Source organism: Neltuma alba, unplaced genomic scaffold (genome assembly GCF_004799145.2).
Source record: "Neltuma alba isolate B1F8T4 unplaced genomic scaffold, ASM479914v2 tig00011196_pilon, whole genome shotgun sequence".
Classification (NCBI taxonomy): Eukaryota; Viridiplantae; Streptophyta; class Magnoliopsida; order Fabales; family Fabaceae; genus Neltuma; species Neltuma alba.
In genome coordinates this window covers 866-27426 of record NW_021635920.1, presented here as the reverse complement: position 1 = coordinate 27426, position 26561 = coordinate 866, and the positions used below count along the sequence as shown (strand labels likewise).

Below are 26561 nucleotides of genomic sequence, written 5' to 3'. Positions count from 1 at the left end.
ATGTAGGACAATAACTAACTCAACTTACTTTCTTAATTTCCTCAATTAGTCAACTAACTCTTATAATTAGGACCGGAGTAGTATCATATTAAACTGCACTTTGGTGTCTTAGGTCAAATAATCCTCCATATTTGACACTTAGAGATTCTAGAGATTGAAGCAAAGTGACGGAACCAGATCACAATTCTGTTAATTTGACCTACTTCTCTGAGCAGCTTACCTTACCTTGCCACAAACGAATTGGATCATCCTACCTATTGGAAGTTACCTTGCCTGGTGGAACACTCCGTAGTCCAAACCCATATCCCATAGTAAAAAGCTGGCTTTCTCCGTATTCACATAAAAAATTATAACAACAAAGATAACAAACCTAAATCAAAAGCACTAAATTTCTCTTAATTGCAATGTCATGCAATTTACAAAGCACCATTGAACCATGTTACCAATGGATTCTAAGACATCAAGAAGAGGGAGAACGATAAGTATAACATAGACCAATATCAACAACAACAACAACAAGCCTTATCTCACTAGGTAGGGTTGGCTATATGAATCACACGACGCCATTGTGTTCTGTCAACAACCCAGTCCTTAGATATGTTTTTGACTAGAGGTCTCATTTAATGACCTCATTAAGCGTTCTTCTCGGTCTTCCTCTGCCCTTCTCATTGGACCTCTAACGGCTTTCTCTATATATGTCCAAATTATCTTAAGCAATTTTTAATCATTTTCTCTTGGATAGGTGCCACACCGACTCTTGTCCTAATATTTTCATTTCAAATCCTATCTTTTCTTGTATGACTATACATCCATCCCAACATCCTCATTTCTGCTACCCCGATTTTGTGCTTTTTTTTCCCTTTATTGCCCGACATTCACTACTATACAATATAGCTGGTCTTATAGCAGTTCAATAAAATTTTCTTTTGAGCTTCTCAGGTACCTTCTTATCACAATAACTCCGGTAGCTTTCTTCTACTTTAACCAGCCAATTTGTATTCTATGAGAAACGTCTCCATCAATTTTTCCATCCTCATGTATAATTGATCCTAAGTATTTAAACTTTAATACTTGAGAAATGATTTGAGAAATGATTTGATCCCCTATTTTCACCTCCAAATCCCCATTGCCTTGACTCCCTCCAAAATCACAATGCATATATTCTGTTTTGTTCCTGCTCAAGTAGAAACCTTTCGACTCCAACTCCATAACTCCAATCTAGTGTTAATTTCTTCTTTTGATTCCGCCATGAGAACTATGTCATCTGCGAAGAGCATGGACTTAGGGATTCTTTCTTGAATAGGTTCAGTTAGAGCATCCAGAATAATATTAAACAAGTACAAACTCAAAGAAGATTCCTGATATAGGCCAATCTTAATAGGAAAGTTCTTTGTTTCACCTTCAGGCGTCCTTACACTGGTAGTTACCCCCTCATACATATCTTGTATGGTTTTGATATAAGCAACCTGTATACCTTTCTTTTTCAAAGCCTTCCATATTACTTCTCTTGACAGACTATCATAAGCCTTTTTCAGATCAATAAAAACCATATGTAAATCCCTTCTTTTACTCTTATATCTTTCCATTAACCCCCTTAGTAAATAAATTGCTTCTGATGTGGATCTCCTTGGCATAAATCCAAATTGGTTTTCTGAAATAAAAGTCTCCAGTCTCAATCTATATTCCATCACTTTTTCCTATAACTTCATTGTATGACTCATAAGTTTATTCCTCAGAAGCTTGCACAATTTTAAATGTCTTCTTTATTCTTGTAAATAGGAACTAAAATGCTTCTCCTCCAATCATCCGGCATATTTTTATAGTGTAAAATTTCATTAAAAAGCTTGATTAGCCACACCTCACCCTCATTGCCCAAATATTTCCAAACTTCAATAGGAATACTATCAGGCCTAACGGCTTTACCATTGTCCATTTTCTTGAGAGCTGCCTTAATCTCTCTGATACGGATCCTGCGGTAAAAAGCCAAATTCTGATCATCTTCGTTAATTAGCAAGTCCTGTAAGTCCTTAATCACATAATTGCTTCCCTCATTAAACAACTTGTAAAAGTAAGCCTCTCATCTGTCTTTAATATCACCATCAGTAACTAGCACTTTACCATCTTCATCCTTTATACACTTGGTCTAGATCTCGTTTTTTCCCCTCCCTTTGCTTCGTAATCTTGTAAATATTTCTTTCTCCTGTCTTTATTCCCAACTCTTGATAAAACCCCTCATAAGCTTTAGTACGTGCTTCATTCACTGCTCTCTTCATATCTGTTTTAGCCAACTGATACTTTTCTCGGTTTTCTATACTATTGTACAAATGTATGGCCTTAAAACAATCTCTTTTCTGTTTGACTTTCTCTTACACACTCTTATCTCTCTGACTAGGAGCTTTAGATTCTCCCAAAATTGCTTTAGCTACGAAACGAACCCTTGTAGTTATCTCTTCCCACATCATGTTTGCATTTCCCTGTGACTCCCAATTCCCTTCCTCCAAAAGGATCCTTTTGAATAACTCCTGCTTCTCACCCTTTAACTGCCACCACTTAACCCTGGGTTTTACCACTTGATGGTACTTTTGTCTGGTATTCTTAAAACGTACATCAAGAATAAGTACTCTATGTTGGGCAATCACCCCATCTCCCGGAATCACTTTGCAATTAGTATACAGTCTGCTGTCCAGATTCTTAACCAAAAAGAAATCAATCTGTGATTTTGAGGCACCATTCTTGTATGTGATTAAACGCTCCTCTCGCTTCTTAGAACAAGTGTTGATAATCTTGAGATTGTATACAAGAGAAAAGTCGAGAATAGATTGTCCTCCACTATTAAGCTCCCAAAAACCAAAACCACCATAGGCCCTGCTGAATTGTTCTGCTTCCTTACCGACATGTCCATTAAGATTCCCACCGATAAAAATTTTTTCTTCGAGTGGTATGCTTTGAACCAACCCCTCCATATCTTTCTAAAACTTATCTTTAAGGTGTGTCTCTGCCCCAAACTGAGGTGTATAGGCACTAATGATATTGATAGTATTCTTTCCAATAATTACTCTTAAAGATATTATTCTATCATCAAACCTTTTAACTTCTACCACATTTTTTTTTCATGTTCCATCAACGATGATACCAACCCCATTCCTTACACTCACCTTCCCTGTGTACTAAGGTTTATACTCTCCAAGTTCCTTGGCAACTTCTCTAGTCCATTTGGTTTCTTGGAGGCACAAGATATTAATCCTTCTGTTCCTCATAACTCCTACTACTTCCATAGATTTCTCATTCAGCATCCCAATATTCCAAGCGCCAAATCTAATCTTGGTTTCATGAACTAACTTCTTTAACTCGAGCCATACAGCGCGTCACTTCTAAGCAATGAACCTTAGTACAGAGCATTGGCATAATTACTTTGTTGATCCATGTTCATCAGATTTGACAGGTTTTTATATTGGCTGTCGAGGGCCTAACACAACCCTCCTCCTTTATCCGGGCTTGGGACCGGCTATACAATACAGGCGGAGTTAATATAGGCCAATATCAATCTAAGAAAATAAAGGGCATTAATAAACGTTTCTTACACCATACTAGAGACAAAACAGATTATGAACTTTAATCTATAATTATGCTCACTGGCTTTATGGCTCTACACATGTGACTGTTGAAATAAAAATAAAAACATTTTCATTTTATATTTTATCTTTTTATTGGAGGATTTGATTGTGCCAATTTAATCGTTCAAAACAAATTACCTGAGCTGAGAGAGAACGAGTCAGTGCTCCCCCTATCTCTTGATGATTGCATCTTGCTTCATTTGTATCTTTGCTTTAACTTCATCCACAGCTCCTAGAACGTCACACGGGTACATATTCCTTCCTGGAAATTGCAGGTACAGAATTTTACATGTCAACATCATCTTAGTATCTGCTAAACTGCAAAGGAGCTTGAAAAGATGATACCTCAGCTTGCTTAACAGGATCAGTAGCTTGTTTGTGATAGTCATCTAATAACTTCTGAACAGCCTTCCCGTACCGAGGCATCCTCAAATGTTGGAAAACATTAGTGAATCTATTTGATAGGATTTGTCAGATATTGGAACAAATATGGTGATAATTAGTTTCCAATTTATAAGTGATTAATGCATTTGGCTGTGGGGAAAAAGGGAAACACGAAATTAGTGCAAAAGATGCAAGCACGTGAAAAACATATGCTTGATAAGCATACCAAACCTAGATTGAGATCTTATGCAATAATAAAGTAAAAGAAGCAAAATGTGTCTATGCCACTATTTATTGTATCCACTTTTATTTTCTGTTGTCCATTTAAGTATTTACTCTCAACATGCAGATCAACATTCCTTGGAACCCTCTCTTAAAAACATTGAGGAAAGAGGGTAATAAGTGTTGTTGTTATAACCCTCCACCAACAAGAGCATTTTAGGAAGCTGCAAATATGATTAGGTCTAGCAACACTCAACATGAAAGAATTTCACATGTATACCAGTCTGATCATTTAAAATAAATTACCTAAGCTGACAGAATAAGCCATTGTTACATGTACACCATCCTTCCTGGAAATTGCAGGTACAGAATTTTGCATGTACACCTGTCTAATCTCTCAAAATAAATTAGCTGATAAGCCATTGACCTCTCCCTCTTGATGCTTCATTTGTATCTGTGATTTAACGTCACCCACAGTTCCTGGAATGTCACATGTACACCATCCTTCCTGGAAATTGCAGGTGCAAAATTTTACATCTCAACATCTTAGTATCTATTCTGCTAAAACTGTGAAGAGCTAGAAAAGATGATACCTAAAGTTGGCTTAACAGGATCAGCAGCTTGTCTGCAATAATCATCCAACAATTTCTCAATAGCCTTCCCTTTTGGAGACATCCTCTCAGTGCCCTCACACGTCCATGCACCCTTAGTGTTATGGCTGCTTGTAGAATCACTTCCCTCCCTCTGACTATTGCTTGTAGCCTCACCACTGCCTTAAAAATTTTGAACACGTTCACAATTTTATTATGAACATGGATAAGAAAATCATTAGTGACTCTATTTAATGGGATTCTTTAAATATTGGAACAAATATGGCGATAATTAGTTTCCAATGTCTAAGTGATTGGTGGCATATGGCAGTGGGGGGAAAAAGGAGAAATGAGATCAGTGGAAAAGATGCAAGCACATGAAAAACGGAGGCTTGATAAGCATGCCACTATACGAAACCTAGATTGCGATTTTTTGCAGTAAAGAATAATGTATTTGGCGAAATAAAAGAAACAAAATATATTTGCAACCACTTTTTTTGTATCCCACTTTTATTTTCTGTTCTATCTCTCTGTAAATCCATGTAAAGTATTTACTCTCAAAATGCATATCAAGATTCCTTGAAACCCTCTTGTTATAACCCGCCACCTACCAATAGCATGTTAGAAAGCAGCACATAGGTCTGGACACATTCGGCATAATTTATCTCAAGTTAATAAAACAATAGCACACTGTAATTAAGATTTCTACAAAAGGCACAGAAAGATCAATTTTTACAGGTGAAGACTGTGCTAACATTAAGAGGCCTCAAGTATAATGTAACAAGTTGGATCAGTTACTAAAACCCTTATAAAAAATTTGAGATGAAAGATTTGAAAAGCAGAAAGACAAGCATAGTATGGCTTAAAGTATGGTAAAAAAGTTCATAAATGAGATGCTCATAAACACTCAAATCCTTTAAAATCTTCAGGTAAACGATTTGGAAAGCAGAGCGACATGCAGAACATGGCTGAAGCATGGTAAAATTGGCCGAGCAGCGAAAATCCCACTTACTAAGAAACATCATAACAAAGATTGCATGCGAATAGCAGACCGTTCTTGCTTGATCAACCTCAAATCTAATTTAGGAGCAGCTCGGACCGCCACAGTAGTCATGGCACAAGCAAATGCATCATCCACCACAAACGTAGATGAACCAGACTAAAGCATAAAAAGACAAGGATGCAAAACTTTGCATATGAGAGGAAGGGAAGTCATAAGCTGAGGGTTCTCTTCAGTGAAAAAAACTGTGTTCATCAAATTAGGCATCAGGAAAGCCGCACAATCAAATTGCACAGCAAATCTGGAAATTAAATGAGAATGAAGATTTCATTCCAGTGGAGGAGCCATAGGATCGTCTAGTTAACAATCATATCCAAAAACGTAGATGAGTCCGACTGAAGCATCAAGATACAAGGAGGCGGAACTTTGCATATTAGATAAAGGGAACTCATAGGCTAAGGATTCTATTTAGTAAAGAAACTGCGTTCATCAAATCAGGCATCACGAAAGCTACACAATTAAACCGAGTGAGAAATCAGGAAATTAAATGAGTTGAAGATGCCATCCAAGAAGCCATAGATCTTCCAGTTGATTAACCTGGAGTATCGCACCATATGCATATTAGCGACAAAACAAGATTTCATCCAACTCACAAAAAATAATTGAAAATAAACCATCGAGAAGCAATTATGAATGAATACTTTATGGCAAGACATTCAAAAACCAGGCTCTAACTTTTGGATAAGAGATCTGACCAGGAGCACCGGCAAGAGACAATCTAAACACAATAAAAGAAGAAAGCAAAAGGAAAGACACAATACCTCTGACCCACAATTCGGGTTCCGCGCTTCCTTGGAGAACGCCCTTTCTGAAAATCAATCAGTGCTCTCTCCAACAGAGTCCTCCGAGATTCTCACGTCGGGAAGAGGGGAGAGCAATCTGTACAAGATAGATCAGTATTAATTCAAGAAGAAGACGGATATACGTTTCTTATTCGATACTGGAGTATGAAGATCTCACTTCATAAATATCTTAATAAATGAAATTTGCGTTCAAAGCATGACATAATTTAAGCATAAAAAAACAGGGACACAAAACTTCCATAGCATAGAGGAGAGGAAACCTTAGGCCTAGGAAGTAAAGAAACTGCGTTCATCTAATCGGGCATCGGGCATCGGGCAACAATTAACTGCGGAAAAAGACATGGAAAACAAATAGCCAGACGACATCCACATAAAATGCTTGGGTAAAAGCTTTGTTTCGGAACAACATCAACAATCTAAACACAAAAAAGAAGAAGAAAGCCTAAGGAGACAGCAGAAGAATACCTCTACTTCTCTTGGAGGCTTTGGAAGCGAATCAGTTGTCTCTGTGCTCCGAATACAATGACGGAACTGAAAAGGTTGCACTTATGAACGGTAAAATTCGACCGAGGTGGAAAAGTAGCCGTTGGAATGCAAAATTAACACCCGAAGAACGCTGAGACTTGGCCGGCCCGCTACACAAACCCATGAAAAAAAAAAAAGGTTATATATTTAATATCTGAGAGTGTTAAATTATAGATTTGTACTTAATAGGCTGGCAAACAAAAAAAGATTTGTACTTTATTGCTCTCATTTGCCAGTCACTCATAGGTGAAAACAATAAATGAACTGCAATTTTTTCTCTGAGTAATATAAATATTTTCTCTATTGTAAAAATAAACATTTTTATCTAAGCAATTAACATTGTCAAGACAGATTCTAAAGTATATCATTTAATTAAAAATCATATTAAAATAAATTTTATTTACTAATTTTTCCCTCCCCATGCTAAATTCTTACTTTATCTTTGCAAAAATTTTATCAAAAAAAGAAGTTGCAGAGCAAGAAAAAATATTTTATTTTATAATCATGTGAGCGTGCTTAAATGGTGTCTTTTTTTTTGGTCAATATATGTATATTTAAAGGATTAATAAATAAGTTTAAATAAACAAAAGTAAAAATTATTGCAATAATAATAATTTAGAAATAAAAAAGTAATTAACTTTATAATATGGTCAAGGTTAATCAATTTAATAATATAAAAATTTTGTAAATATAAATTAAATTTTCTTGATAAATAGAAGTGTTCAGATAATTTTTAAGTAATATTTCTGTTAACAAGAAACTTTTTTGTTAAAATAAAATGTCAAGTACAATTTAACTGGCAACAATGTAATACTTTTTTCAATGGATGTTTATATAAATTATTAAAATAAATAAAAAATTTCTTTGGCATTAGTTAACCAGAAGAAATGCTACTTAAAAAAAAGGAAAATGGCAAAAACTAAACGGTCAAAATAGAAAAATTGCATACAAAAACCCGTTTACAAAAATTGTTGTCAAAACCTATATTAATGTTGTCATAAGTCTCTATTTGTAATTTTTTTATTTTAAAAGTTTCGTTTTGCCATTTTTCCAGAAAATATTACAGGATATTAATGTGCTAAATAAAAAATTTGTTTATAATAATGTGAGTTTGCTCCAATGATGTTTTTTTTTGTCAACATATATATATTTAAAGGATTAATAAAGAAGTAAGTTTAAATAATCATGTGAGTGTGCTTGAATGATGTCTTTTTTGGTCAATATATATATTTAAAGGATTAATAAATAGGTAAGTTTAAATGAACAAAAATAAAAACCATTGCAGTAATAATGATTTAGAAATATAAAATTAATTAACTTTATAATATGGTCAAGGTTAATCAATTTAATAATATAAAAAATTTATAAATATAAATTAATTTTTTTTTGGTAAATAAAAGTGTTTAGATGACTTTTAGGTAATATTTCTGTTAATAAGAAACATTTTGTGAAAATAAAATGACAATAGTATTCACCCAGTCCTAAACATAAGATTCCTTTTGTAATGTATAATTTAACTGGCAACAATGTAATATTTTTTAATGGATGTTTATATATATTTTTAAAATAAATAAAAAACTTCTGTGGTATTAATTAAATAGAAGAAATGCTACTAAAAAGAATATTACAGGATATTAATGTGCTAAAAATTAATTTAAAATAGTGAGTAATAAAATAAGACATTAATATAGTTCTTGATTCTTTAAATTTGTCTTCATTTTGGTTTTAATCTCTTTAGGTTTCTTTTTATTTATAACATTAGTTCTTATAATCTGATAAAAATCTGGATTATTTCAACGCTTAAAGGACTAAAACCTATAATTTGAAACTTGAAAAACCAAAACTAAAATGAGAATAAACTCAAAAGACCAAAGATTATATTAATCCCAAGAAAAATTAATAAAAACCAAAAAAATTTAAATTAAAAAAAAGAAAAGAAAAAAAAAAGGAGGTGCATGGCTCATCCCCAAAAGCTGTCGTTTGGGGATGAACATTCCCCGCTTGATATTTTACAAATTCTCTTTCTTGTTTTTTTTTTTGGCCCTGAACAAATTCTCTTATTTAAAGTTAACCAGTGTTATGCAAACTTTAGTTTATTTTATTAAAAAATATAAAAGATGCATCATTCATCATCATTCTTCAATTCATGAATTTAAATTATACTATTTCGATGGCAAAAGAAAAATACACTATTTCATTTTCGTAGAAAAACCACTTGTAATCTACATTATCCATGAGTCATTCTCTACATTTGTATCTCCCAACAAGCTGTTGAAATAAAATCTATGGAAGGTTGAGACTAAGCCAACCTTTGTTGTCTCGCAAAGTTTCTCTGTTGGTAAGAAAACCTTTCAGGTGTTGCACAAACACCTTTCCACAAATTAACACAAGGATCAGAACCAGAACAAATGCTCCTACAATCTCCACTCATATTCAAGTAACGACAAGCTCTTTGTTTGGCCCTTGTTGACTCTGTCAGATTCATATAGCTAGGTCTATGAAAAGTCTTTTCCTCCCTCGTTTCCTCCGCAAGAGTATTGCTGCTAAATGGTACACAATGTGATATGGATGTGTATGAAGTTGATGATTCAGGGCTATCATCAAAAGTGCAGCTTTCAGAACTCGAGGTTGAAGATGATGATGATGATGTCAGAGTCGATTGGCTTGTTGTAAGAGACCTACTGGAAATAATTTCGGTCACACCATTCCTTCTTGCTTTGATCAACCCTTGTTCTTGAACAAGATCATTGCTTTTCCTGGACAATGGAGTGATAATGTCAGTTGAGTCATAATAGTTACCACCGTCCATCAACCTGCTTTCCCATGGCTTCACTGTCATCCATTGCTCTAACAAGCTCTTGTTCACTGTCTTTGTGCCTCTTGCTTTTGGACTCCCACCCACTCGTGCCTGTTCAAATTAAAGAAAATTAGAACAAAGTTTAAGATTTTTGTTGCAAATGTTGTCTCTTCACTTGAGGATTTGATTACGCCTGAGTCTGAGACTGATCTTTACCTGAGCAGAAAGAGAATAAGCCATTTCTCTCTCCCTTTTGATGACCGCCTCTTGCTTCATTTGTATCTTTGCTTTAACTTCATCGACAGTTCCTGGAATGTCACACCATCCTTCCTGGAAATTTCAGGGACAGAATTTTACATGTTAAATAGACCTTAGTATCTGCTAAACTGTGAAGAGCTTGAAATTATGATACCTCAGCCTGCTTAACAGGATCTTCAGCTTGTCTGCGGTAATCATCTAATAATTTCTGAACAGCCTTCCCTTCTGGAGACATCCTTACATTCATTGCCCTCACACGTGCCTGAACTTTAACCAGAGCATGCATGCACCTTAGTGTTATAGCTGCTTGCTTTCTCACTCGCCTTCCTCTGAATATTGCTTGCAGCCTCACCACTGCCTTCAATGCCCTCAAAGCTCGTCTAGCCTACATCATGTATTGTGAACACGTTTAGCAGAAGTTTATAGCCAACAAGGATATGGAAAAACATTAGTGATTTATTTGATGTGATTCATCAATCATTTGAACTATGGTGATAAATGGTTTCCAATGAATAACTAGCTTCTGGCATATGGCAGTTGGAGGGGAAAAAAAGAAAATGAAACGAAAGAAACAAGTAATCTGTTTAGTGAATCTATCTGACGTGATTCTGCAATCACAATAATGTATTTATTAAAAAAAACTATGGCACACTACAATTATTACTATTTCTACAACAGCCACACACAAAATTTAAAAAAAAAAGAAGAAGCAAGTTTTACAGGTGAAGACTGTGTTAAGATTAAGAGGTCTTAATTATAATGGAACTTTAGTTAGATCAGCTACTAAAATGTTCATACGTGAGACACTATAAACACTCATCCTTGAAAAGTTTGAGGGAAAGGAATTGAAAAGCAGAGCAACAAGCATAGTCTGGCTAAAGTATGGTAAAACATCCCACTTACTAAGAAACCTCGAAACACAGATTGAATCCGAATGGCAGACCATTCCTGCTTGATTAGCATGAAATCTTTAGGAGCAGCTCGGACTGCCACAGTAGCCATGGCAGAAGCAAGCGTATCATCCACCGCAAACGTAGATGAATCAGACTTCTCTGAAGCAGCTTCGCGTTCCTTCTTGATGCTTTTCGTGGAGGACCCAAATCCAAAACCTTCTGAAGAGCTTCTCCACAGCCTCCACTTCTTCTTACTCTTATCCCCAACCTTCTCCTTTTAAAATCCAAATCCAAAAGCAGAGCAGTTATAAAAACACACTCTGAAGTAACAAGCTGACAGAACATGAAGAAAGTAGCTAAGGGACTTACAGGGTCATTGGAGGAGGGCTTTTTATGAGAAATGAGGGATTTCAACCATCTTCCTGAAGCACCCATTTGGTAAAGAGATTATCTTTGAGCAGGACAGAGAAGATCAGATAATTCAAGTCCTGAAAATGTGATGTGAATGTAGACGGGCTACAGAGGTTACGAGTTTTCCTGGGGTTTCTGAATTCAGAGCGAAGGGCTGTCTCTACTTATTAAGTAAGGCGAGCATGAGACAAAGCTGAGAGACGAGAGCGTCTTAAAATTTGTTTTGAAATTTGAAATTAAATTGTCCCTTTGTTTTTTTTTGCAGAAAAAGCGGGTCGATAAACCGTAACGGATATCTGAGAGCGAGGTCTATTTTCCTCACGCTCCCTCCGATTTGACAATTGCGAATGTCGACGTCACTAGCCGGTAATACGGGCTGGGCTCGCGGGCCCAGCCCGCCAGCCCGCCAAAAAAGGCGGGCTTGGGTTGATGTTTTCCCAGCCCGTCATGGTGCGGGTTACTCTAGCCCGCACCGCTTTTGGCCTGCTCCGCCGCGGGCTAGCCCGCCAGCCCGTTTTTTTTTTTTTTTTTACTTTTTCTGATTTTTAATACATTATATAATATAGTTAGATGATTTTGACCATTAAATTTCATATGGACATTACCTCATCTATATCATTATATATATAATTAATTAAGCACTTCATATATATGTATGGTTATATCATATGAAGAGCACTATCCATCTTTTATTTTTATATCTATTTGTCGTTAGTATGCACGGCTTCATAAGATTAGATAAATATGTGATTTTCATATAGTCATACATACACACACATAAAATATTTACTTAATTAATTTGGATAAGAAAACTAGTTAAATTAATTATTTATAAAAAATATATATGTTAGTTTTTCTTAAATTTCTTCTAATATTATAAATTAATTCTCTTTTTTTTTTATTAGAATCCATTACTCAAGTTTAAAACTCGGAGCCTAATTTCAACATTTCAAATTAGGCTTAACTCATACTAATATAATAAATTTTAAAAAAAAAAATTTAGGCGGGCTGGCGGGCTGGCCCGCCAACCCGCCTTAGCGGGCTCGGGCTGGCAAAATGCCAGCCCGCCAAGGTGCGGGCTACTTCAGCCCGCACCGCATTTGGCCCGCATCGCGGCGGGCTGGCCCGTATCCGCACCGCCAGCCCGCTTTCCCAGGTCAGGATGCGCCCCTCCCCCACCCGGACGACGTCGTTTCTCTTGGAGCTATTTATTCACCGAGGCCCAGCCCAACAATAGGTTTTCTTATTTATTGTGGGCTTAGATTCTTTTTTGCAAGTTTCACATTGTGGCCCAAAATAGTTCGTACCTTGGTTCCAAATAGCAACTCATTGATCGGCTGCTCAGAAGCTTGGGCCCTATATATTTGTGTGTGTGTGTGTGTGTGTCTCTGTGTGTGCGCGCACATTATTGGAGGTGTTGTAAATTATCATATGATGCAAAGACCCATTTTTTGTTTATAAGAGCCTTTTATTATTTATTTCTTTATTTTTTTCCCATTGTTTTGACCCACTAGAATTATGTTCATTCAAAGTGACTAGGGTATTTGCCTTTGGAATATCATAAAATAACAGTAGTTTTTTCTGTAATATTGATAAAATTTAGACAATTTTTGTTATACAACACGGTATGATTTATGTTTTAAATGGGAAACTTATAATTTTATAAACAACTTTGGAGCTCAGTATAATATGTGTGCGAGAGAGATTGGAAATTCAACTTTTTTTTTAATCATAAACATGCTTGTTGTGTGTATTACAAGAATGAAACCCAAAAAGAACCATGGAAATCATTAATTATAATGAGTGTGAACAAATGATAGAAAGAATCTGCCGACAAAAATGAAAATCTTATGAATATTTTATTTATAACATCGATGATATCTGCTTTCAACAAATAATACAATAAATAAATAAATAAAATAAAAGAGAATTAACTGATGTGTGCGTATAGGAGTAGCCCCGCCCCCCAAAAAAAAAAAAAAAAAAAAAAACAGACGCCGAGGGCTCTTTACACGTATATCCAAATAGATACAATAATAATAGCACATTTATATATACTATTTTGTTTTGTGCATGCATCTAGGCCTAATTTGCAGGAACACGTAGCCTTGGAGCGGGATGTTCCATACGCACAATCTGATCAGGTGACGAAGATAAATGGAGTTTTGGGGCGACACTTGCAGGAGAAGGTATAGGTATGGAAGCTTTTCTGCATACTTTTCCATGGCTAACGTTGACTCTAGCTGATATATGTAGGTTTTCAAATTCTGCAACTGGTGGCACTTTTATAGATATAGGGTACTGATGTTGATGACGATGATGGTCTCTTCCATAACCATTAATTCTTGGACCAACACAAGCTGTCCTTTTGCTTGACACTACTAATAATGGCTTCTTCTCTTTCACCTGTGAAGAAGATTCCACAATGATGGCTTCTTCCCTTTGATGACTGCCATTAACATTATTATCATCAACTCTGCAATCACCCTGTAATTCCTCGTCTACAACTGGTTTTGATGGAGGCACATCATCATCCACTGCATACGTCTGCATTCAGACAATAACAGTAGCATTGAAATATGATTCAAATTTGATGCAAACTATATATGAGCAACCTTGTGTAGTTTGTTCAGGACAATATTGTAGTATAATTTGCTACCTTCACATTTGTGAAGTCCACCTTATGCTTTTTCAAGAAGTTAATGAATTCCTGAAAATGCTTCTCCGTTGGGCAATAATGACCACTATAGGGCCATATAGCCTGCATAAATATGAACATCAGCATCAGTACTATGAAGTGATATTAAAAAGTGAAGAAGAACGTCGTATGAGTCCCACAAGGTCAAGGAACTCTCCCTCCTCTAATAGATTAGTCTTTTGAGATTAAACTCTAAATTCTCTGGACTTATGTTCATAATAAACGTGAGAGTTTGATAATATTCAGTTATTTACGAAAGGCTTCTCCCTGGTAAGAGGTCAGTATGGTGTCATTTATCAGTCAAAGGGCTATCTTCCTAATAAGCTAGTCTTTGGCGATTAGACTCTACTTTTGAATTTGTGTTCATGATAAAAAATTTAAAAAAAAAAAAAAACTCATGTGTTACGCACATGAAGGACTCCATGGGAAGCAACCAGTCTACCAGAAGCAATGGTGGCACCACCAGCAAGAAAACTGGAGTGATGAAAAAAGCCTTTCTTCTTCTCAGCAATGTACAACGTTCTGGAAGTGCTGAGTACAAATATCCACTTTGATCCCTCAGGTGTGTGTACAGGAACATTGCTTTTCCTGTACACAAGCTTACCTTTTCTTATTATCACTTCATATGCTCTCCTCTCTTCCTGCGATATATATCCACATACACACCACTTATATCAAACTTCTCACTTGAACTTAATTAAACTAAATATACCCCAAAAAATGTTCATGCTAACTTAATTGAGTAGTAGCAAACTCCTTACAGGTTTGCAGTAGTGAATGCACTGTCTTTGTAATTCACTTCTTGGGCACTTCTCCAGGTCCAAATCTTTGCCATCTCCATCATCCAACCTTCAAATCATTGTAATGCAACAAGAAATTAGAAAATCAATTACAGTGATGCAGAAATATCTCTATATGGTTGCTAAAACTTGTGATTATTCTAATTAACGATTGATATTTACCAGTGAAAAAATGGTTGAGCACTTTGGCTACGAACCCAAACATTGTAGTAGAACTGCAGGTTGTGTCCATAACGATGATGGGTGTCTATCTGGGAAAATAGTTTTTTTTTAAAAAAACACAGAAGTTAAGAAACTTGAAACTTTGCATTGTCATGTATACGTGAAATTTTTTGGTAAATCATACTCTTAATTAAAAATTACTGTAAATTCTTAATTTAGCTAACATGTTTTCTCAATTTCGTCCTGATGTGTTTGTAAAATTTTTTGAAAAATCCGTGCACTCAGGGACTGATTGCTCTAGCTGCTTAGTTGTTATTTGAGAAATGAAGAATCATATGGTTCGATAATAACAAATTAGAAATGTTTTGATGACTTTACAGAAATTAACATTCTACAAGACTCTTTAATAAAATTTAGTCTTTATAGTGCCATAAAGCCTTTCGAGACACTAGCATGGCTATTTCAGCCACAACAGTATAAATATCCTATTATATGTGAAAGATCAACAATTCAGTCGATTTCATGAGAATTTAACAAGTGAAAGAACTAAATTGATTTCTTTCAAGTAATCGGTTTTAGAAGTATATTTGTCATATATTTTGAGAATGAAAATTTGTAATTCATTGTCCATCTGTTTGAAATATCCTAGCTTTGATCAATAAGATCGATGAAGCCGATGAGTTCAAAAAATTTTCTGTACTAAAATTATTGTAATTTATTTTAAAATATAATTTTTAAATTGTTATATTTTATATATAAATGAACGGAAGAAAAATTTTATAGTTAATCTTAATTTATAAGAAAACAGGTTCAGTGAAATGAAATCTAAAATTTAAAAGAAAAAATAGTAGAAGAAGCCAAAAAAAAAAACACCAGTTTCAGGTTAAGGCATGTGAACTTACAACTTCAAGCCAGTGTCTCAGAGCTAACTTCTGGCCCTTGTCATCCTTGGACAAACCTTTTCCCACCTACCAACACACCATTAAAAAGGTTATTAATCGATTGCTCCTTCGTCTTTATATAATTATTGGAGTAAAAATACTGTAATTATTATATAAGATCTTTAGTCAACTTGAAAAGGTGAAATGTTAGAAGTCAACAATATATATGCCCTTTTAAGAAATGATATTCAAGTTTTAAGGAAAAACAAAGACATCAACAAGCTGATCAATCAATTAATCAATATAATACACATTTAAAGTGAAGCAAACATTATTATTATTAACGTGAAAAGGGTCATCAACTTTTGTCGCTCCGAAAGGTTTCATACCTTTGCAGCCATTCTACCTATTCGTGCCCACTTACAAACTGCTGATTTTGATTTCTCACTTCGTGATTCATTATTAGTCCTTCCCCATCTATCCCCACCTGATGAGTATAAAGCTTTCCACCTGCACGTTTATGAACATTTCAAAATATCAACCCTCAGATTCATGCTTCTTACTGGCTAACTTGTACGTAATCTATTCAAAACTTGAGCTGTTAAAACTTTTTACAGCCGTCTTTGTAGTATGTTAATTATAATAAGTCCGAAGGGAAACCCTAGACTAATCAAACGAACATTTTAATTTGTATGATCTTCATTTTTTTTTTTTTTGGTGTGGGACAAGTATGATCTTCTTAAAGGGTGTTTTGTTTTGGATATCGTTTTCTTATATATATCAGTTGATCAAGAAAAGTAAGGCCCGATGAAGGGTGAAAGTAATGTGATATCTTGTCTGTTATGAGGTATCTGCAGCATATCGATCGCAGCAGAAATAAGTCTACATCAACTTACCCCTCCAAACCACAATCTTGTGAAGCCAGAAATTTGAGCAAGAGTAGTGCAGTTTGGAGCCTCTCAGTTTTCACCTTCTTCTTTCTCTCTTCACATTTAGATTCTTCTCTTGGATTCTTCTCATCGAACCTTTCAAGCTTAAAGCTACTACTTGAAATCCTCAACGCCATCTCTCCTTCCTCCTCGCTCTGGTCTATGCCCGCAATTCTTAGAGCTGGCATTTCCATTCCTCTGCAAAATCAACAAACACTTGAAAAATAAATTCACGTACGAGACATGCTGATACATTAATGTCATAAATTTAAGAGAAGGGCTATACATATACCTAAAAGTGAAAAAGTTGGGTTCTTTATGTTTTGATCTCGGTGTAGAGCAGAAACCTGAGTTTTGTGCGTTGAATAGGGACTTGGCTCCTCTTTTATAGTGAACAAGTTTGGAGGACATGAAAAGCGTCAATATGTTCAAAATTTAGAATCTTTCAAACACGTAGTCGAGGAGAAGGAAATTGCTTTTTGGAAGAAATAGGGTTAAGGGTGGTTTGAACGAAGAAAGTTAGAAAAGGGAAATGTTTGCGTGAGTCTCATCAAGAAATTACAGGTTGATATATGCTTTGACCTGTAAGAGAGTTTGGGAATGCGCGCAGAGAATTCACGAGAGGAGTTTGAATTGAAGAGTTCAGAACTTTTATATATGATTTTGCAACATCTTGGTTACCATCATAAAGTGTGATAATTTCCAAACAATTGTCAAGGTTGTAGCGAAAGACAAATAAAAAAAAGAAAAAGTCAAACTGAAGAATGAGATGCGACAGAGATTGAGATGTTTATGACTTTATGCGAGCAGTGAGAGATAGAGAGCTTTGATGATTCTTGCATTATATGAAGACCAGATACAAATAATGAAGGGGTCAATGAGTTTAGAGTTTTCTTTTGATCAATATGAAGAGTGAACTAATATTTTATTAGCTTGTGAAATGGGTTTGATTTTTCAATTTAATCTCACATTTTCTAACATTAAAAGAGTTTTTAAATACCATTATCATGAATTATTTTAACTTGATTTTTAATTAGGTTGCATCATGATTAGGCGCTTTTAAGGAGCATAAAAATATTAATTTAAATTATTTTCACCAAAGAATTATTAAGATTATATTATCAAACTTTAGATTAAAATCAATTTACATTTAATATACTAAAAATAATATAATGATAAATTAATTATCAATTCACTCAATTTGCTTAAAGTGTATCCTCATATCAAAACTTTAATGGTCAACATGGCCTTATAATAACCTAGCGGTATGAAGACTCTTCTATATATTATTGAAAAAATATGAAAACTCTTCTATAAATAAGAGTTTGCGGGATTGATTTTATTTATAATCTCACGTCTGATTTTAATTATAATCTCATGTCATTAACGCCTGTTGCTCTAATTTAAAAAATAATAAAACCTTAATTGAAAACTATTATGTTTGGAATGGACTGTGCCTTCCATTTTAGTTATAAGTCACGACTTACCTTGCATATATTAAGAAAATTAAAATTAGCTAATAAGAATATATAAACTCAAGGCAATATCAGATTGACCAACAGCCCATTGCCCAATACTTGTGCAGCCTGAGCCAGTCTGATGTTCAAGACCAGGTTTTGGTTCCATCGGGAAGAAATTATTAAATCTGTAACAAAATAAAATTATTTTCCTTATTTGCCTCTAATAAAAGGGTTTCTTCCCTCCACGGTAATAAATTGCTTTCATTTTTTAACAAATTTAATTAGTGAAGAGTATTTAAGGGAAAAAAGCTATTTAATTAACAGTACAAATACTTCAGAAAAAATGACTTATATTTTAAGAGAGAGTTAGAGGGAGTCTAACAGCCAATGGCCTTATAGTCTAGCAGTCTATAAATGAGAAGTCAAAAGTTTAGTTTTGCTTATAATCACAAGCCAATAGTATATATATCTCTAATTACTTTTAAAAAAAAAAAACGAGGGAAGTCTAACTGGGTAACCCATTGGTTGGTGTTCGTATCTTGTGGACTCAACACAAAGGGTTGATTCAATATATAGCAAATGAGAAACGAACAAATTAGAAGACAATATGACGACAACGTTGAATTTCTATTGTTTGAGAAAATCACATTCCAAAACACATGCTGTTTCTTCTGACCCTGGCATGCTGCAACGCATCACATTCAATGTTCAATCAGTGTTGGCCTCAGCTAAGAAAATTTCCATTCCTTTTCTTCTATGTTCGTAAAGGCCCCACTTTAATATGATATTTTCTTTTTCAATTTGAGTTCCAAACTTTTTTCCACAAGTTCAAATGTGAAGCACATTTCAAAAGGTGAATATGTGTGTGTGGAAAAAACTCCTTATATCGACTACGTCAAACTCTCTAATTACATATGATATGACTATGTCTCCTCTTTTATTTCATGTAAATTTATAATTAAATGCTATTAAATATTAATATTTCAAAAATAGGAAGCATAATTATGTATTATTGGAGAACTTGACCTAAGAAATATAAGAAATCTGATGTAAGTATTATCCATTATAAATTATTGAAGGTCTTGTAAATCTCAAATGCTTATCATCACTATGCCGGAAATTTTTTTTTTTTAAAAAAAGATGATGGTTGTTTGAGAATAATTAGTTGATCTATATATTGTCATAAGAGTAGGCTAAAAAAAAAAAAATTGTCAACTAAGAAACCTCTGGATTCGGTGCTGGGTTTGGTGATGGTCTTAAAAAACAAAAATGTCAACTAAGAAACCTCTGGATTCGGTGCTGGGTTTCGTGACAGTTTAATTGATAAATTCAAGCTGATCCTTAATATAAAATTTTAATTTACTTTATCACATGTATTTATTCATTTTGCCTAACTCTTGTGGTTATTAATCATGTTAAGGGTTTCTATTAAAAATAGTTTCAATGCATATAATTAAAAAAAGTATTTTGGAAAAAAAATAATACTCATTTATTATAAATAATTAACTTAAATATTTTTATTATTATTCAGAAGTTAGTTGTTTAGTTTTTATATTAAGAGATAGTAGTGTTTGCTAATTCATAAACTAAAATGCAATTTCGTGATGCAAAGCCAAACGGAGGAGGGTCAACGTGACGTACGTGAAAAGCTTCAAGCATTTAGGAATTAATCAATTGATTTTCCAATTTTGACAACTGAAGCTTCAGTGTTTACAACTAAACTTACGATATTTACAAAGCTTTTACAATTTATAATACATTCGCGACTGCATATTATTTTTATCTTTTACAATTGAGTTTTCGGAAACCTTACAACATATTCAAAACTGATCTACCAATTTTTACAACTTACATATTTTGAAATGAATATATTTCCCCTCTTTATAAGACATTTTTATCCATTTCCATTTTTATTTTTAACCTTAGTCCTTCTTCCTTGTTCCATAAATTTACGATCTTTCAATGTCATTTTTTTCCTGATCAGGTGATTCTTTTGCATCATTTTCCCTAGAAAATATTGTAATGATATTATAAACAACTAAGATGACAAAACCATTCTATATCTAATAGTCACTTAACTAACAATCCATATTAAAACAGAGTTCGTCTCCAATTGAGGGTAGTTTTCTCAAAGTAGTTTTCCAACTTCATGTGAACTTGAACTTAAAATCTTATATTTTAACAATAATATGCTCTTTCATAAATAAAATCAAGGTTTCTTGGAGAAGGAGGAATATTATAATTAAGTAATATTATATTGTTATGTTCCAATTTCGGATGGGCCAATATTGTTTTGATGGTGAATCCTAATACATACACGCACACAGACACACTTATTTGTATTTATATGTTGCTTGAAGCAGCACAATAACACACATCTGATTCATGGTGCAAGGGATTGACAAAAACCTTTGAATCTTCATCCATGTAAATAATATAATATATTAATTGAACAAATATTTGCACGACTCTTGCATTCAAATAAGTGATATTATTCACCCACCCGCCAAATAATTAATCTCAATCAGGTATTCAAAAATTAGTCTCGATCAATCATATAACAATTTACGCTACCCCATTTGTATTCAATTAGAAATAATGTATTATATAATATGCCTTATTTAATTATTCTATCTGTCTTCCTGTTAGCTCAGAGGGACATTCCAAAGGAAAATGAAGAAAAGAATATTGTTCAGTTTCTCCAACAAAATAGCACAGTAATTTTGATGAAAGGTTGATTATCCACGTCAAAATAAGAGGGATTAATAATTGAAACTAAATTGCTTAATTATGACCTCCAACAATTTGGTATATAATTATGATCTGATTAGGACATGGCCTAGATAAGTTTCAATTAATTTGTCTCTCTGGTTCAATTAAAGACTAATGATTACATCAAAATGTAGTTTTTCATTTCTCCAAAAAATTAGCATTGTTAGGATTAGGACCTGGCTTGAGTTACCTAAATTACCCATAGTAAGCCACGACATATATACAAGCATGCATGCGCACTTCCTCCGGTCTTTATTATAAGGTATTTTGGACTACTTCATCTTCAATTGGACGAATTAAGGACAATGATTAAATCATTAATTTTGTTTGAAAATGAAATATATTCTTGATTTTACTTACATTCAAATAGAGAATTTTTATATTTGTATAACATTCTCCCCATAGTTAATCACTTCAAATATGGGTGATATTGAAAAAAAAAAAACCTAATTAATATTTATAAGAGTTAAAGTGCATCTAGCAGCTAAAATATTTTTTCCAATAGCATTTAATATCTTAAAATAATTTATTAAAAATATTAAGATTGTTTAGATTAGATATAGATCATCCAAAGGAGATGAGCTTTGGGTGTTCATTTCTCACATGAGCAATGAGCACTCAAACTAAATCCAAACTCACGAGATCTTGCAAGCATGAAAAATTAGGATAATATACTTTTGTTTTAAGTATTTTTAGTTTTTCAATACAAATATAACACTATAGGATGTTTTTCATGAGTAGAAACTATTCTTTGACGGTCAAACTATGTACTAGTAATATTTTTACCCAATTATTTTTCCGTTTTTACTTTTGTTGTATATTTGCTGCTTGTTTTTTTTTTTTTTTGCCTGCGGCTGGTCGGAATTATTGGTCTGTGAAGAGCCCAAGAAATTTGGGGCCCTTATTCGGAGCTAAGTCTACTGGCCCATACCGTACAAAACTAGAAGGTAGCCCAGGTAATTCAGCGTCCATTTGGTTTAAAGAATCATACAAAACGTAAAGGAATAATGATTACAAAGTATCTGTTTGGTATCTCACCAAAAAAAAAAAAGCATCTGTTTGGTATGCCATCGTAAAATCAATGAAAGAAATTTATGTTTTGTGTAGAGAATAAAAATAAAATTTGAATGATGTTTTACTCAATCAAGGCTAAAAATGGAAGTATAAATGTATAAATATTATTGGTGGGGGATATAAATGTTCATACGTTGATTTATATAAGCTGAAATCCAGATTACATAATCAAAGTTATGTAATGAGATTAATTGACTTGTTGTAATTCATTGTAATTAAGATTACAGTGTACTACCTCCAGTCCTTAATATAACACTCTGTTTGACTTTTATTTTAGTCTTAATATAATATCCTAATCCACTTTGTCTCTTATATTTATACTTTTTTTCCCTCAAAGTAACCCTTCTAACAATGATATTTCTAGTTAATACACTTGATTAGCAAGGATATTTTAGGAAAGATAACATCTATTTAGGACAAATAACTAACTCAACTTACTTTTTTAATCTCTCCTTAAATTAGTCAACTGTCTCTTATAATTAGGACCGATGATAGTATTACTTTACTGTGCCAATTAAACCCCTGAAATCAACAGAGTGCATCAAGATTATCCTAATCCTGATGCATGGAATTGAGAACATGTTGACCTTTGTCCTTGTGCAGGCCGGAGTCCATCGTATTCTCACTGGACTGTTCGAACTATTTGCAGAAAGAAGAGATGAGATATTATATATAGGCAATTAGAGAGAAAATTAGGGGGAAAATAATATCCTATGATTCTACTCCATATGCTGCCCCTATAAATCTAGAATACTTACACCTAACAATAACAAGTAAATCTTTTATTAAATGCTCGGTCAACCCACAGAAGGCTATATGAAATTTTCAGACAATGCTATATCTATAGCTGCAAATGCCCCCTACTCCCTAACTGTTCCTCCTAACCTTGCAATTTTCTTTCAATTTATTTTTGGATAGCAAACATAATTTTCCATCATGCTATATATATGTGTGCGCGTGCATGTTGGCCTAGAAAATTTTACTCAACTGTAGTACTCCTCTGGTTCTATTTATAAAGCACTTCCAATCTGTTTACACAGACCAAGGAAAACCTTAAATTGCATTAACTCTTCATTAAAATATAGTAATTTTCTAACTTTACCCCTATTTAATATATACACATTTCAAAAAAAATAACTATCTGCACTATAATAAATGAAGACAATATAGTACATTCATAGTAAAAATTTAATGAAATGACTTATAAATAGAATAAAAAAAAATCTTCTCTTTCTGCCTTATAAATAGGACCAGAGGAGTATATCCTAAGTATTGTATTATGAACCACTCGAACCTTATGACTTTCTTAACATATAATCAATTTATGGCCTGTGAAGAAAAAGTTGCATGATTAAGTATATAACCAAATCAGAGTATATACTAATATAAGCCATCCTCAGTGATAGCCAAGCCTATCTTTATTACAGAGAGAGAAGGTATGAGTAAATGAGGAGTTTGGAGCAAACGAGATTCAGCATCCCGGTACTGCATTAGAGTGACATACTCCAAAGCGCAAGCCATGTTAGATGCAAAGAATCATGAATGAGAACTAACAGATCCTTGATTATGGGATCTGCTGAATCATTGAATAGCTCACAGTGAATGAAGGTCCCAGATTGGATACATTGGTGGCTTTGGAGGATTGGATTGGTTTGTTCTGTTTCCCACCAACCAACCCCAAAAAAGTTGACCCCTCCACATTTAATCCCATCAACTACCTTCATTTATTTCTTCTGCTCATCCCTTCAATTTCTGTCAGACACGCACAACAATTTGATCCTCCATTTTCTTAATTTGATCCTCTAGCTATGGTTATTAACACTTAATAATGTTAGATTAGTATGATCATAGAATATTTTATTACTAAAACATGTCAGGATCAAACATTGCATCACTCATCTCAGACATAGTTATGGTCCTATGTTGATTTGAATTTAGTCTTCTATCATAACAGTGACTATCAGACATACAAAATTTGACACCTGCTTCATCTCGAGTCTCTGGCCAGTAAATCATCTACTTTTGTTAACTATTTTGTTACCCAATTTAATGAGAAAACGACCCAAATTTAAAGATCACATGTAGTTTTTATTTTTGTTTTTCTTATTCCTGGTCATATCATCTGTTCACTTTTATGATGAAAAATATGAGATAATTTTATTTGGATGTTGCAGGCGCTTCAGACCAAAAAAGGGTACTGTTACTCTGAGCTTCTGGACCACCATATATAGTGATCCTCTTTTAGATTGATTTGTGAGAGAGAGAGAGAGAGAGAGAGAGAGAGAGAGAGAGAGAGATTTGCTTTGCTTGTATTGAAAGTTAAGCAATCGAAGATAGAGGCAGAAAGAGAGAGAAGAGCAGTCCATTCTCGGCCTCTGAGAAGTCCAGTGAGATTTCAAATGAAGGTGAAGCTGGCTGGGGTGACAAAACCAGAACCATACTTGCTTGTGACGCATAATCTCAAACCCAAGAACATTTTGGAAGCTAGCTAGCTCACTGGTAGCTTCTCAATTACTCTACCTTGTGATCTGTAAGTGGCCCAAGCAAAGAAACCCTACCTCTCTCGCACACATTTCCACCATCTTCATCACCAGTTTCATCATTTGAGCTTCTGATAAACCATGAAGGACAAACTCTGTTTCCTCATGCTAACTCTGCAAATTCTTGCTTGGGTTTCTGAAGCAACGAGATCATTCCCACAAACCGATGCTATTTCTTATCCAGGTACATTCATTATATTGGTTTCACTCTTACGAATATTACATGAATGTAGACATTACTCTTTCGAAGGGAAAAATTAAGCTGTTACATTTCTTCAAACAGCTTACCTACCACATTAGAATGAAATCCTTGTATATTTTCTTGCATTGAGATTCTCAACAAAAATTCCTTCACAAACATATATCATCTTGTATTCAATCTGTGCCAGGCCCACAAGAGGCTCCACAGTCATCGCCATACAAAACATCAGAACCAACAAACAAGGTATAATATGCATGTGTGTTCAGTGTCCTTCTTCTCTTCTTCCTGAATGTTTAAAAGACTAACACAATATTCAAATACTGTATCTGTAATATTGTTTATTTGCAGAAGGGTATGGCAGAGACAATGCTAAAAGAAGAAGAAGAAGAAGAAGGGTATGAAAGAAGAGGGGCTGGGAATGTGGGGTCAAGCCCACCAAGATGTGAACACAAATGTTATGGATGCACACCATGTGAAGCCATTCAAGTGCCAAGCATTAGCAGAAGAAGCCATTTGGCTATTCAATATGCAAACTATGAGCCTGAGAGCTGGAAATGCAAGTGTGGTCCTTCCTTCTACAGCCCTTGAATAATGAAATATTATATTATTGTCATGTTCATACTAAGCCTATGTTAATGTTAATACAATCTAGTTCATTGATTTGATCATTTATAGTATGATGTGAGCAAGTAAATGTTTGTTGAATCCATAATCCATCTAAGAACTCTGCTATTTAGCAGAATATTTTTAATTAATACCAGATTAAATCCCCCACCCCCTTTCGGTGAATAAACTGTGATACTTTTATTTTTTTTATTTTTTTTGCCAAAGACCCTTTAAATAGTTATATAGACACGATTTGAAGTTAAAAAAATATTGATAAATAGCTCAAAATTTTAAAAGTATTATCTGCACAAAAGAAATATAATATCATTCCTTGTTATATTATATTTCCGTACTTAAAAGTATATATTTAAGTTGTTTATTATACAAAATTAGAATGAGTGAATATTTATATTTAAAAATATTTTTAAATATTTTATTAGTGAAATAATATGTTAATGATAAAAAAAATGATTTATCCCCCTAAATTCAAAGGTTTGAGTTTATAATAGAATTGTAAAATTAATATATCATGGATGACTATGTCCTAAAACTCTCAGTTGTGGTTTTCAAAACTTTAGTCAAGCAGAAGAATCAGGCCCAAGAAAAGAAAAGAAAGAAAAGGTCAAGTAGGAAAGAAAGGCTTTACGAAAGGAAATTAATGCAATTGAGCCCAAATGGAACAAGAACTCTTCCATAACCACGTGATCTACCCAAGAAGCTTTTTGAGGTAGTGCCCTAACAATAAAGATGATTATTATTATTGTTATTATTATTAATGCTATTATAAGCTATTAAGTTGGATATAATTTTAAAAATTGTCCCATTTAAAGTTTGATATAATTTTTCACCATGCCTAGTTGGAATTCATGATTTTGAATAT

At 33.9% G+C, this 26561-nt stretch overlaps 3 protein-coding genes and 1 long non-coding RNA gene across 5 annotated transcripts; 1 reads left to right on the top strand and 3 right to left on the bottom strand.

Moving 5' to 3' along the window:
• Positions 1-4888: 4888 nt before the first annotated feature.
• Positions 4889-6984, bottom strand: LOC114762152 (uncharacterized). 2 transcript variants are annotated; one of them, XR_003742229.1, is made up of 3 exons: positions 6934-6984; positions 6632-6749; positions 4889-4993 (listed from the first exon to the last, which is right to left on the bottom strand). It is a non-coding gene; the product is annotated as an uncharacterized LOC114762152 (long non-coding RNA). The 2 variants fall into 2 exon arrangements; XR_003742228.1 differs by having other exon boundaries at positions 4889-4989.
• A 2387-nt stretch (positions 6985-9371) lies between these two features.
• On the bottom strand, positions 9372-11664 carry LOC114762155 (protein IQ-DOMAIN 1-like). The gene is made up of 5 exons (XM_028951614.1): positions 11516-11664; positions 11157-11420; positions 10408-10638; positions 10212-10325; positions 9372-10106 (listed from the first exon to the last, which is right to left on the bottom strand). The coding sequence occupies exons 1-5, from the start codon at positions 11579-11581 to the stop codon at positions 9498-9500; spliced, it is 1284 nt and encodes a 427-aa protein (XP_028807447.1). The 5' UTR covers positions 11582-11664; the 3' UTR covers positions 9372-9497.
• Positions 11665-13642: 1978 nt separating this feature from the next.
• On the bottom strand, positions 13643-17221 carry LOC114762154 (IQ domain-containing protein IQM1-like). The gene is made up of 8 exons (XM_028951613.1): positions 16995-17221; positions 16488-16608; positions 16120-16185; positions 15218-15306; positions 15017-15104; positions 14666-14896; positions 14217-14318; positions 13643-14104 (listed from the first exon to the last, which is right to left on the bottom strand). The coding sequence occupies exons 1-8, from the start codon at positions 17219-17221 to the stop codon at positions 13643-13645; spliced, it is 1386 nt and encodes a 461-aa protein (XP_028807446.1).
• A 7579-nt stretch (positions 17222-24800) lies between these two features.
• On the top strand, positions 24801-25746 carry LOC114762153 (EPIDERMAL PATTERNING FACTOR-like protein 3). The gene is made up of 3 exons (XM_028951612.1): positions 24801-25057; positions 25263-25318; positions 25424-25746. The coding sequence occupies exons 1-3, from the start codon at positions 24955-24957 to the stop codon at positions 25661-25663; spliced, it is 399 nt and encodes a 132-aa protein (XP_028807445.1). The 5' UTR covers positions 24801-24954; the 3' UTR covers positions 25664-25746.
• Positions 25747-26561: the final 815 nt, after the last annotated feature.